The 13,375-nt window shown below is 43.3% G+C and overlaps 1 protein-coding gene across 1 annotated transcript in view; it reads right to left on the bottom strand.

Annotated features, from left to right (window-relative positions):
* Positions 1–13,168, bottom strand: part of LOC150076631 (monocyte to macrophage differentiation factor 2-like) — a 104,421-nt gene extending 91,253 nt beyond the window's left edge. Inside the window, exon 1 of the mRNA XM_090386207.1 lies at positions 13,077–13,168. Within this exon, the coding sequence (XP_090242333.1) occupies positions 13,077–13,126 (50 nt within the window). The 5' untranslated portion in view covers positions 13,127–13,168. The remainder of the gene's footprint in view (positions 1–13,076) is intronic.
* Positions 13,169–13,375: the final 207 nt, after the last annotated feature.

Genomic DNA, 13,375 nt, shown 5'->3' with positions numbered 1-13,375 from the left:
TCCAAAATGTTGTTTTTTAAATCTTTATGGACCAGAAACCCAACTCCACCTTCACTCCTTTCACTGTTTCCATTGGTGTACAGCAGATTTCCACTTGATAAACTTATAAGTGATTCATTTCTTCTTCTTGTTTCAGCCAAACCGATGATATTCCAATTCACATTTTCTAATTCCTTTTCCAGCTCTAATTTCTGAGGCATTCAGTCAAAAGGATGTCAGAAGAACTTTGAACAATGTTGTCCCAAGAAAGCTGCATGTTCTGATGGCATTTCTCCACTTGTTCTCGAAACTTCTGTTCCTCAACTTACTCCTGCTCTGTATCGCCCTTTTCCACTTTCTTGTTTAGTATTCGGAAAGTGGGATGATGTAAGGAAGCACACTTGTTGAGTACGTTTCAAACTTAACCAGACTCACTACCCCACCAGGTCGGGAGTCAAATTATTCCAAAATTTCAGTTCCAACCTCTCCTCGCAGATGGCCTTCACGTCATCCAGTACTGTCTCATTCCCCAAGATTTTACATTTTCATCCCATTCGTGTGCCTCCAACGAGGGAAAACACACCTTCTTCATTCATTTTTATCCCACCTGTTCAGTGCCTTACATCCTGATCAGACTTCCCCTTAGATGTCTGTTTGCCAAAATTTGCACTCTGCCTTCGTAGGTCGTTCATGCATCGCTTTGCACTCGTCACGCTCCTTCGAACCCCTTCAAATATTCTGTAATTTTTAGGGAAGGTCTCCACACACCTTAAGGCGCCTCCGTAGCCAGGTGGACAGAAGCAGCAGTGCGTAGCACACACTTCTTGATTAGACCGGGGTTCGAGCCCGTGACCACCAAATACGGAGGATGCGGAAAGGTCAGGGAATGATCACCGCATATCCCGGAGCAACATGGCCTTATTTGCTAATGCTCCTAAAAACCAAAAAACAACAACACCACACCTTAATACAATATTGCAAATGCCAGTGTTCCTTAATGACGTTCTTCTCCCTGTTAGCAAAGGCCCTAGAAATCAGACGGGCCACCATATGCCTTCCTAGTTTACTTTGGGTGGAACATTTCATGTTAGTGGTGTTTATCCTTCTGTTTGGAAATTTCTCGTGTACAGCCACTTCCTCAAAAAGGCTCGACAGTCCTGTCCAGTTATCGTCGCGATGCACTTCTCTGCACAGCTTCTGTATCCAATAAATAGTTCTTCTTCTTCTAGCCTTGCTAAAGTAATGGAGAAATCCATTAACCACCAACTCCTTAATTGTCAATACGCTGGCATAATTATGTTACCATCTATGGACAATTCGATCTGGTGGAGCTGAAGCAGTTGCTGTTCCCATCTCAGCCTTTGATCGTATCTGTCTTAACGATCTTCTTAACAAACTTCCATCTTAGGATTGGTTGTTGCCAATTGTTTTTAGCAATTTGATATATTCAGTTCTTCTCTCTGGCTCCCTGCTGGTGATGGTAAATGGCTGTCTATCTTCTAACTATCCCCTAATTCGTAATGCTAGTGTTCCCTAAGTTCTGTTTTCTTTCTTCCACTCCTGTACATTAGTCACCTTGCGTTGAACTTCTTCTTCTTATTATTATTTACTGAATTTGTTGCTTATGCGTCACTCCTGAACAGCCTTCAGCTAGGAGGGTGCAATGTATACAACTATCATACATATACATAAAATTAAAACAAATTGTTTCTCCTCAGCAGAGGAGCAAAGCATGGTTAATTGAACAGATTCCATCCTGAAGGAGATAATCAGGAAACTTCTACAGTTGTATTTGATGGCACATGTCCTGTATCTTCTGAGACCTGTACGTTTTATTATTATTATTATTATTATTATTATTATCATTTTATTTCCACTGATGTGGATTTGGTGGTATCCACATCAGTGGGTACCCCTGGAACAGCCTGGTTCTGCTAGAAGGGTGTACATTGTGCAAATTCCATTTGAATGCAATCATTGGTATTGCAAGAGATAAAGACAGATTACAAATACATAACAAGGTAAAAATAAATACATAAAATAATAAACAATAAAATCAATAAATACCAAACAATAAAAAACACAGTGGTGAGTCCAGGAAAGCCTTTGCAGGGAACTCTTTTCACATAGTGCTTATTGTTCGTGTTTATAGAATTCTTTCACTCTGTCCTGTCTATAGCGCTTTGAGCTGCAGAAAGATGAGCCATCAATTCCCAGGAAGTTATACATTCCGAACCTATTTTCCGTGAATACTGGCCTAAGGCACGTTTTGCAGAGAAGATTGTAGACAAGGTGTTGAACTGCGCCGGGTTCGTTGTCAGGTCCGAGGGTTTGTAGAAACATCTCTGGAATGAGATGTTTCTACAAACATCTCATTCCAGGCGAATCCATTTGGCCGAATAGAAGTTGGGTCAAAGGTGTGTAGATTCCTCTCTTTGACTATGGTTTCCCAGGGTTTCATTCCAAGGTTTCCATAGAGCACGCTCCTAGAGATGGTGAAAGGGTAGCCCACCTCTCTGTTTAGCCATCTCAGGAGCCAATATTCAACCCCCAGAAACCTCTTTAGTTGAGTAGAGGAGGCTCCTGACCAGAGTATCGAAGCGTAGAGCGGTACAGGTGTTAAATTTCTTCGGACGTATTCCAAAAGGAACTCTCGAGGTCTCAGACCGACCAACTCCTGCCGGATTGCCCAGAACGCCGCAAGCGTTTTTAGCCTGGCCACCTTGAGGTGGTCTTTGAAAGTAAGCCACTTCAATCTTTTGAACCTTTTTAATGACAGTCTCATTTATTGTCAGCATAATTTCATTAACAGTCCTCCTTTTTGTGAAGGTCATCTGAGTTGCTTTCTGAGGATTTAGTTTAAGTCCCAGAGAGTCCTAGATAATCTTGGAGTTCAAACAGTACTATCTGATTTTCATAGGCGACTGCCTCAGCTTTTGCTGGATCATCAGACATGACCAGCATCTTAAGATCGTCAGCGTATGAAATGAAGTTTGGGTGCTTCGCAAGGAAGGGCTCTAGTGCTGTGGCAAAAAAACCATGTTGAAAGAACTCCCTGTTGTGGGATGCCGATAGAGGTCGTGGTGGTCCTCTCCAATCTATGGTCTTATTTAATGAAGATTTGCCTATTGATGAGGAGTTGATGGAGGATAGCAAGAGGATTATCGTCACAGAACTTGTGGGGGTCAATCTTCAGGGTGTTACCCGGAAAAAATCTTCGAAGCGTGGTTAAATTCTATAGTGAGCTTCTTAGGGGAATCCACTCGTCATTGCAAAGAACGCGGGATAGTCTAGGGGCCCCCAACAAAATTGTGGACATTTGGAGAATCAAGGCGAGAAGCTGACAGAAGTAGTGCAGCTTTTCTGCGACGAGCAACTGATCCCAAGGGGTGCAACCAAGGTTTGCATACATTATAAATTAAATTTTAATTTGTTTTAAAATTTTAAATTAATTTTTCAGTTTATACTCCAGCACGACAACCGAGTCAGTAGAGATTACAATAAATCGTCAATACAAATATTTATCGTATTTATTAGTCACGGGCTTGAATCTCGGCCCACTCAAGGAACGCGTGCTATGCTCTCTCGCTCCTAACCACTCGGCTACGTTTATAGATCGCAATTGGCTACTAAGACTGTTCAACCATCTTAAAATCCAGTATTCGATACCCATGAATTTTGTAATGTTAGTGAGGGAAGAAGAGGACCAGATCGTTGAGGCATTCGTGGGAATGGGAACAACACATGTTTGTATGTGGTGAATGGCAAGTGTGTTGTTGTTTACTCCAGTTATTTCTATCTCGTTGCCCACATTGCTGACAGAGATTCTGCGTTAAGGCAAATTGCCGTTCTTCCCCCCCCCCCGTGTCTAAAGTCGCCGCAACGAGGGAAATCATTTTGCAAGCACGCTGGCTCGAGACTTTCTTTCATCGATTTTTAGCGGGTTCGCAGTATCGAAGAAGCTGGCGAAGTGTGCTGTCCCGTGTTAGCGAGTAATTTGGGCGATGAATGGAGTTCAAACTTCTTTCGTTTTTTTAGCGTCTTCTCGTTGACATTAATCAATATCGAGAACAGTTGGTTGTTTTAAAGATACGACTTGTTCCGTTTATTGAGACATCGCACTCGATTCATGAATAATAACATCGTCAGTTCAACTTCTGTTTGTGGAGTTCAATTACGGCGCAATTTCTAAGAAAACCGCTTCAACCTTTTACCGAACTTCGGAGGTTTTCGTGAATTGACATGACTACTCGAATTGAGGTGGCTCGTTGTAGATCGCCTTTCTTAATTATAAGCGCATCATTAGACTCGGGGAGACGTCTGGAGACTAAGGGGTCTTCACAAAGGAAGGTTAAAAATTAGTTACTACGCAAAAAATAATTTCAGAACCTTTGATGCTGTTGTGCATAAAAGGTGACAAATTGGAGCATTATACCGTTGTGGATGGTGGAGCGGGAGAAGACAGGTTTTGGTTATCAATGGTAGAGTCCCTCAGGGTTCAGCGCTCACCACTTCCTGTTTACAACGATATTGACAACGCATATCCAGTTTAATTTCTATATTGTTGATGGCGATACCAATCTGAACAGAGTAATTAATGACGGGAATTGATTTACTGCTCCCCAACTCGAGAAATTATGCGCTGATAATTGAGGTCTAACATTAATTAATACTTCTTAATCATAATAATGTTTTTTTTTATTATTATCATACAAAGAGAGGGATGGAACCCCGCATGAAATGTATGAGATAGAAAAAAAGTAAGACCTTAAGTAATAAAATATGTTATTGTACAGAGAAGGACAACAAGGTCGGTGACGAGAACGTCCTCTTACCAAGAAAGGCTTAAGTTCTGTAAATTGCAACGTCTGGAGCCTAGGCACCTGTCAGGTGATCTGATTGAGGTGTACAAGGCCTTGAATGGGTTGAGCGTTGCTGAATTCTGATGGAATTCTTCCTCTTGCTCAAATTACGAACCTGAGGGGCATAAATTCAAATTCAGGAAAGACAGTTGTAGAATAGATGTGCGGAAATTTGCCTTTAGCCAACGAGTGATTGATTGGTGGAACAAACTTCCATCTGTCGTTGGGGAAGTTGATGGTTTAAATAAATTCAAGGCAGAACTAGACAAACATTTCGAGCGAGTGAATGGCTAAAATGGTTTTTTCTTTTTTTTTTTTTTTTTTGACGGATGTTATATAATCTTCATTATCATCATCGTCAGCCATTTTCAATCCACTGCAGGATGAAGGCCTCTCCAGCAACTTTCCAGTTCCTTCTATTTTGTGCAATGGCCAACCATTCACTACCCGCAAACTCACGAAATTCATCTGTCCGTCTCCGTTGTTGTCTTCCAGGTTTTCTTCTAGCTCCTCTTGGGTACCATTCTGTTATTTTCTTAGTCCATCTGTCATCATGTCTTCGAGCTATGTGTCCTGCCCAAGACCATTTTAGTTCTTTAGTTTTGATAAGAATGTCCTTTGCTCGAGTTTTTGCCACAGTTTCTCTTCTTATCTGACAGTCTGATTCCTAATATAATTCGTTCCATTCTTCGCTGTGTAGTTCTCAGCTTCTCTTCCATTCTTTTGGTGAGTGCCCAAGTTTCACTTCCATAAGTCATGATGGGGAGTATACATTGGTCCATTATTTTACGTTTCAGACAAACTGGGATATTGCTCTTCAGTATGTGACTATATTTCCTGAATGCTATCCATCCAAAATTTATTCTTCTCTTGACTTCCAGCCATTTATCATTATTACTGCTTCTTCAATCATTATTTACCTTTCCGTGGCATACTTGTTCATCATTACTTTTGTTTTATCCATATTCATCTTTAGTCCAAAATCCTTACTAACTGTGCATAACTGATTAAGATTTTCCTCTAATTCTTTGGGATCGTGGCTTATGACCACAATGTCATCTGCAAATCGTAAATGGTTTAGGTACTCTTCGTTCACATTGACTCCTTTCTGCGACCAGTGTAATCTTCTAAAAGCTTCCTCAAGGGCAGCAGTAAACAGCTTTGGAGATATTATGTCTCCTTGTCGAACTCCTTTCTCAATTTTAAATTTCCTACTGTCTTTGTCTTTTTTTTTTTTTTTTTTCCTTTTTTTATGTAAACCCCAAACACGAGAGGTATTGGAACCTATAGTACTTAGTACCGTGCTTGGGTTGGAGGTTGAGAAGACAAAAGAAGATATTTGTTGACATTGACTTGAACTTCTGTAGATTGTAATTTTCAGGAAATCCGTATGAAGGAAGGTTGTTCCAGAAAACGGCAGTTGAATGAATAAACGAGGAAGATGAAAAGTTGGTTCTGTGGGTTTGAAGTTGGACAGTAAATAGATGTTGGCTGGTGGCGGCACGTGTTTGGACTGTTTTGGAAGAGAGAGCGGGAATTATAGAAGCTAATTCAGAAGAACAGTGCCCATGGAAGTATCTGTAGAAAAATCTGTAGAGAAAGCGAATGGAGAGAGAGAGAAAGAGAGAGAGAGAGAGAGAGAGAGAGAGAGAGAGAGAGAGAGAGAGAGAGAGAGACTGTTAGAGATGAGTCATTAATTAACCTAACTGCCCTCTTCTGAATGGAATCTAGAAGCCTGAGAGAGGTTTTGGGGGCACCACCCCAGATGTGGGAACAATATTCCATGGCAGGGCGGATTTGCGATTTATACAGAGTGAGCAGCTGTTTGGAAGAAAAGTAACGTCAAGAGCGAAAGAGAAAACCAAGTTTTTAGATGCAGAAGAAGCAATATTTGTAATGTGCTTGTGCCAACAGACATTATAAGTCAGGGTAATCCCCAAAAGAGATATATCATTTTGCCTAGAAATCGGAGTGTCACTACAGATAAGCATAGGAGCACAAGAATCCTTTTTGCGAGACATAACACAAGACTGAATTTAGAAGGGTTGAAATGAACTAAGTTGTCTTTGCCCCACTGAAGAATTACCTCAAGATCGGCATTTAAGGAATTGGTAGCAGATTTTCGAGAAGTTGAAGCTGATTGAGCTGGACAAGGTTTCTCAAAATGGAAAGTTGAATGCAATGTGCTATCATCGGCAAAACTATGGATAGGATTTCCAGTCAATGGAAGAAGGTCATTTATATACAAGAGGAAAAGAGTGGGGGAAAGAACTGAACCTTGGGGGACACCGTCTTTGCCTAGTCTAATGAAGGAGGTAGCACTGTCATATATTTTCTTCAAAATCATAATATATGGAGTATCTATGCCTTGTCTTTCCAGTGCCCGAAACATTGCCTGATGCTGTATGGAGTCAAATGCCTTTTCATAATCCACAAATGCCAGGCATAATGGTGTTTTATATTCATTTGCTTTCTCTCTTTTTAGCTGTGATATTACGTGAAGGTGATCCACAGTTGAGAATCCTGTCCTAAAGCCAGCTTGCTCTTTCGGTTGATTCTCATCCAGTATTCTGTCTAATCTGTTAGTAATGACCCTTGTGAACAACTTGTAGATATGGGATAACAAGCTAATTGGTCTATAATTTCCAATTTCTGATTTATCTCCTTTCTTATGCAGCAAAACTATGATTGCATTATTCCACTGCTTAGGCATCACACCTTTTCTAATGTACTTTGTGAAGAGCCTTGCCAGTTTTTGTGTTATGTCTCTTCCTCCCAATTTTAACAACTCTACAGTAACTTCATTTCCCCCCCCCCCGGGACTTTCTTGCATCAAATGCCTTTACTACATTTTATGAACAAAGTGATAAAATGAAACTGTTGAAATAAGTTTTTAAAAAAGCGTGAATTGGATGAAATCTTAGCTACTTATTGTCGTTGAAGTTGGTATGGATCCGACTTAAGAGTTCGCGAGAAAGACGAAATGTGCCCGATTATTTCTCAGAATTGATTTTAAATAATGTTTGGTCTTTGAAAAGAGCGCGAAAACGTCCTTTTCAAGTCCCTTTGCACTACCCTGACCTTGATTGTAACGTGTATCGTAGCTTTAATGCCGGATGAAACAAGAAAGCTGTGAGAACGAAAATTGCGTCGTAATCCTTTACCTTCTCGAGTGGTTAAGCGGACGGAATCAGTGCGATAAGATCGATCTGAGGTGTGGATCAGCGTAGGTATTTGGAAGTAACTGGAGAGGTACACTCAGAATTGAAATTTTGTGAGCGGAGCAGACGGGACAACTGATGGGGTTTCGTCAATGATATGCAGAAACTTTGCCAGCAGGGATAAAAGGAGGTGACTGTCCCTTTGTGCGAGGCAATGGTGAGGCAGCATCTTGAGTACAGCGTGCTCTCTCTAAAGCCTACAGCTGGCTTCAAGTGTAGAACGGGAGCAGAAGGTAGGAACCCCCCCCTGGGATAAAGAAGATGAACGAGATGTGATACTGTTATTAAGACCCTGTAATAAGTGAGCTGTAGTAAAATAATTTGTAAAAATTTGTGATGAGGAGAGGCAGTTCCACTTAATGCAGAGTCGTTCGTTGAACATTTACTTTTGGAGAATGCTGCAAATAACTGCTTCTCGTGCTATTGGCAATACTCAATCGCATTTTGTAAATAATTCCTATTACGGGTGGAATCCAACCCGGTCTTTTCAACGAATTGAGGAACTGCGCAGACGTTTTCCATCGCGTTACCCCCAAGGCCTTGCGTCCAGCCGATATCCCATCCCCCACCCCAGAATGCGACCTTCCCGCAGATTTTTCTTTCCTTCCGCCTACCCTCTTCGTCCTCTCGTTAACGCGGCCGTGCGTCACTCCCTCCCGCGATCGGATATATTTAGCCTCGTTGGCAACTCGCCCTTCCTCCCCACAGCAACGTTCCCCGTTCCGTTTGAAGGGCTTCCAGATGGAGGAGCCCCCTTCTCTTTCCCCTTCCCCTTCATCTCTGCAGGGCGAGAAAAGGAAACGCTCGGAATAGTTGCGAAATCTTTTCCATCCGAAACGGGTTCACTCCCTCGAAGGAATATTACACGCCATCCTGTAGAACTGGGTTCGCCCCACATTTCCAGCGATGGATCCCTGTTCGAGTGCTTCGTAGGAAGTCATTGCGGGTCGTGTCCTGATTACGGAGCAAGCGAGAATAGTTCGATCGAAATACTTCGGCGCAACCACTACGCACACTTCCCCCACCCCACTCCACCCCACCCGAACTCCCCAACAGTAGTCGGATGCCAAGAAACCGCCACGAAGCGAGCGATTCGATGCCAGCCTGATGTCGGGATAATGAGATTACGAGCAAGGTCGCGGCGTGACCATGACGTGGCAAACAGCGGCGAACCGAGGAAACACACGCACCCCTCGATGCAGAAGGGTGGGGAGGGGTGGCGCACGATTAATAACGCGATTATTTTTAAATACTTTAAATAATTCTGCGAATATTGCGAATAATGGTAATTATCGCTTTGTGTACCCCTTCTGGCTCTCGTGGGTAGCGCAGACACGCCGTCCCCCCACACCGGGTGGAAAAGACCCAGTTGGAGTCCACTCGATGACGTACGAATTTTTGCGGCTCTTTTTTCAGAACGTTGATGGAGAGTTAGTCGGTGTCTGGCGAGGGTAGCGTGGTTTTCCCTCCCGGAAACAGAAAATCGACCCGAGAACAGACGCAATTTACAGACAACATGGCCTTAGTCGATGATGCTCCTAAAACCCCCTACTGCAACTGCAACAACAACACCCTTCTGGTCGGTGGGCTGTGCAACAGATGGGGGAAAGCAAACCTTTGCCGAAATAAACGGGGGAATACTTTATTTGTAGTGAGGGCCCAGTGGTTAATACACTGCACTAGCAGCCTGATGGACCTGGGTTCGAGTTCCGCTTTGACGGAAGCAAAGGCATCTCCATCACGCCGACACAGCGGTTTAATAATAATAATTTGATTTTATTTTGTGTTACAATTGTTGGGAGATAACAGCAAGACGGGAGGGAGAACACATGAGCCAGAGGCTTTTTAGGGGGTTTCGAAACGGTAACGATAAAAACAGATCTGAAATTACACAGATACATCGTAAATAAATCGGACATGTTTCTACATTCCACTGCACACACTTCGAAAACCAACCACGTGTGTCACGTGGTTAACAACAGTACTTATAATTGCATCGCGAACACTTTTACAATAACAAGGAATAATGGAAGAAATTATGATGAAATAATTGCTTACGAGCTTCTCGACGGCTCTTCCTCAACTTGTTCACTTCATTTCCGAATGCAAAGTTCAGGAGTTGAGCGGAAGGTGATTTAGATCAGACATCCCTGGTGCTGTGTTCAGTCAGGAGCTTCTTGAATTTGTTTAGTGAGATGGCATTTTTGATGTTCTCAGGAAGATTATTCCAGGTTTTTGCGCCTCTGTATTTTATATTTTTCTGAGCTATGGCTTTTTTTAAAAAAGAGGAACCTTCAGGTTCGCTTCATTTCTTAAATTATATCTTATTCCTTCTTCTTCTTCTATTGTTATAAAAAAGGATCTGAAGAGAGGAGGAAAGTTCGGTGTTTTCAAAGCATTCTAGACAAAGACCCCCTCAGCTTTTTGTATCAGTTGGTAGATGCTTAAGAGTCTCGCTTCCTTATATCTCCAAGTCACCGATGCATTCCAGGGAAGGCCCAAAATTGAACGAACACATCGATTGACAATTGAATTGATTCTCGTGAGGTTATCTTGACTGGTCGTACCCCATGAGATGATTCCATAGGTGAGGTGAAGTGAGGCTGTATTAAGGAAAGGAATACTAGTCTGAGAAGGGAAGGAGGTACCCAGGCAGAGGCTCGGGCGAGTATTCCTGCTAGTGACGAAGTCTTCTTTCGTAAGGTGATCATTTGTTTATCCCAACTCAGCTTGTCATCTAGCCAGATTCCTAGAAACTTGGTATCATTCACCCTTTCCAGTTGTTTTCCTTTGTATGTTATTTCGAAATCAATATTCAATGGTTTATTTTTCGTCCTAAACACCATATATTTGGATTTTTCTGGGTTTAGTATCAGCTGATTCTTTGAAGGCAGAGATCTTGCATTGAAGTTGGTGAGGGTCTTTATCAGTGATTAGAATGGAAATGTCATCGGCATACGCTACTAGGTGGGAAGGTGGAAGAAGGATTGCTATCATAATAATAATAATAGTAATAAATTAAAATAATAATAGAGCGATTAGAATCTGGTGTCGCACCACCGAAGTGAGCGGCTTTCCAGGTTTACACGGAGTAAGGGTTGCCACTCTTTAACGATCTGAACACGAAATGAACTCGCAATTCATCCGATGAATGCCCTTGACGTAAACTCCTTCTCGTACATTCGCGTAGCGTAATGGATGTGACATCACGAGAGCTTCGACAGGAGCAGTTTCTCTGCTCGCAATGATCTCCCATCCGGCACCGTTCGATTGCCAGAGTAGGCTGCAGCCTTGTGAGCGCTGTCAGACCCTTCACCCCCACCGCTTAACCCACAATGGTACATTCCTCTTCGTATTTCCACCGGCTTCGTCAAAAGATCACCGATGCAAAATCTAAGTTAATTAAGCGTTTAAGTTATTATTATTATTAGCTATATGGTGCAAGAAAGTCTGAGGCTTATGCTGCACAAGCCAAAAAAAAAAAAAAATTCCGAGTTACCCTGAGAGAGACAGAGAGGGAATCACCAAGAAAGAGAATGATGATATCCAATTCAGGTCCCTGGGGTGTGCCAAAGCCCATACTCGCCAGATGGAAGCCCCTAGGGTGGAATGTAAACAAGTTCAGTTCAATGGCACAGATGAGTTCCTCATACTACCGGCAGGTGGCAGCCCAGTTTGGAAAACTTAAAAGCAAGGGACGACTCGAGAGCAACTTCACCGAGCAAGGGAGACACAAGAAAGAGAGGCGTTTCGGCTCCAGCTGTTGGCTGGAAGATCCCCGGGGTCACCGTGAGGCAGCTTTGTCCCGCTCATCTTATAAATAACGAAGAAAAAGAAGAAATATGGAAAAAAACCAACCTTCACAGCGTCCGAATGCCACGGGTTTGCAGTCTGAGCGAGCACTGCAAGAAACACACAGAAGATGCCAAACTGAAATAAATCTTTAATCTTTAATCTTTATTGTATACAAACATGGTATATACAATAGACCCTTCACAGCAACAATGCCAGGGGTTTTACATTGGTTGGTGGACAATAGCCTTGGGGGAACGGGGCCCACATCGAAGTATTAAATTTATTAAGAAGGCGCTCGCACTGCCAGGGCAAGCGTTAGCGTCGCAGTGGATCTGAGACGAAGTCTTGAGATCCTCCAGGAGCACGAGCCGCAGATGGAGGGTTCGGACATCCCTCTTGTTAGCATTTCGGCTGTGAACACGATCTTCCTTTCGTTCATAAAGGAGGACGTCGTTCTTGTTACTGGCAAGGCGGCTGCCAGTTCAGTGATCCAACCCGCGATTTGTGCGATGGAGTTGTCCTCTTCAGAAGCCGCTACTCTCGTGCGTAGATTCTCTTAACGTCGCTGCGATCCGCTGAACCCCAAACTTGGGAACAGTACAAGATTGCTCGGATGCACGGAATATACAAGAAACCGCGTGAGAGTGCCACATTGATGTGGCTCATCAATGCCATTTTGGCATCAAAGACCACGCCAAGGTCTCTGAGAGAGAGGAGAGATTGAGTTGTGAAGGGGTAGTGTTTCAGTGCGAAAACCAATCGTGCGAACTTCTGCGGATTTCTTTGTGTAGTGAAACAGAATTCTTCGATGTTCCCAAGGGTTATCGTCAGTTTACTTAATAAACACCCTTTTCGTGCTATTCGTAACGCGCAGGAGATTATCTTCGGGGTGATCTTCGAGGCACTTCGAACTTTTGGAGGGCAAAAGATTTTCAATCGGAAAAAACTTTCACGCGATCACGCTTTTCTGTTCTCGCTCCACGCATCGTTTGCTACAGAGGAGGTCCCATAACACGCAAAAGGGAAAGTTAACCCCCTTCTAAAGCGACCGCAGAAAACGAGATATTAACAGACAAGAAATGACGCCTGGACAGCCCACATAAAGACAGAGAAACAAATTTCGGATGGGAGGGTGCCCCTCCCTGAACTTCGCAAGCAGTCCCCCACTCTCGACCTAGAAATCTTATTCCTTAACTTACGTTGCCGTTGGGTGACCCACCTGCACGCTGTGTGGACGATGCCGACTCCGACCATTTCCCAGATCGCCATGGCGTTCCTCGCATGACATTTCTCGTTCGATAGCACACCGTCGTCGCCTCCTCGCTGGTCCACAGCAACAACAACAACAACAACAGCGGGCCAAATCAGAAACCCGCGTGCGTTGTTCACAATGAGTGCGAGGACAGTCATTCATTGGTCGTCACCGCGCCACGGACCGTACAGCACCGACGACGCTGATGACGGCAGAGGAGCGGACCAGATGCCACTCGTTCCCTCTCTACCCCTCCCCTCCTCTCT

This window comes from Mastigoproctus giganteus, chromosome 12, assembly GCF_048544385.1.
Source record: "Mastigoproctus giganteus isolate SK-2022 chromosome 12, ASM4854438v1, whole genome shotgun sequence".
Lineage (NCBI taxonomy): Eukaryota > Metazoa > Arthropoda > Arachnida > Uropygi > Thelyphonidae > Mastigoproctus > Mastigoproctus giganteus.
This window is presented reverse-complemented; position numbering and strand designations above follow the sequence as displayed.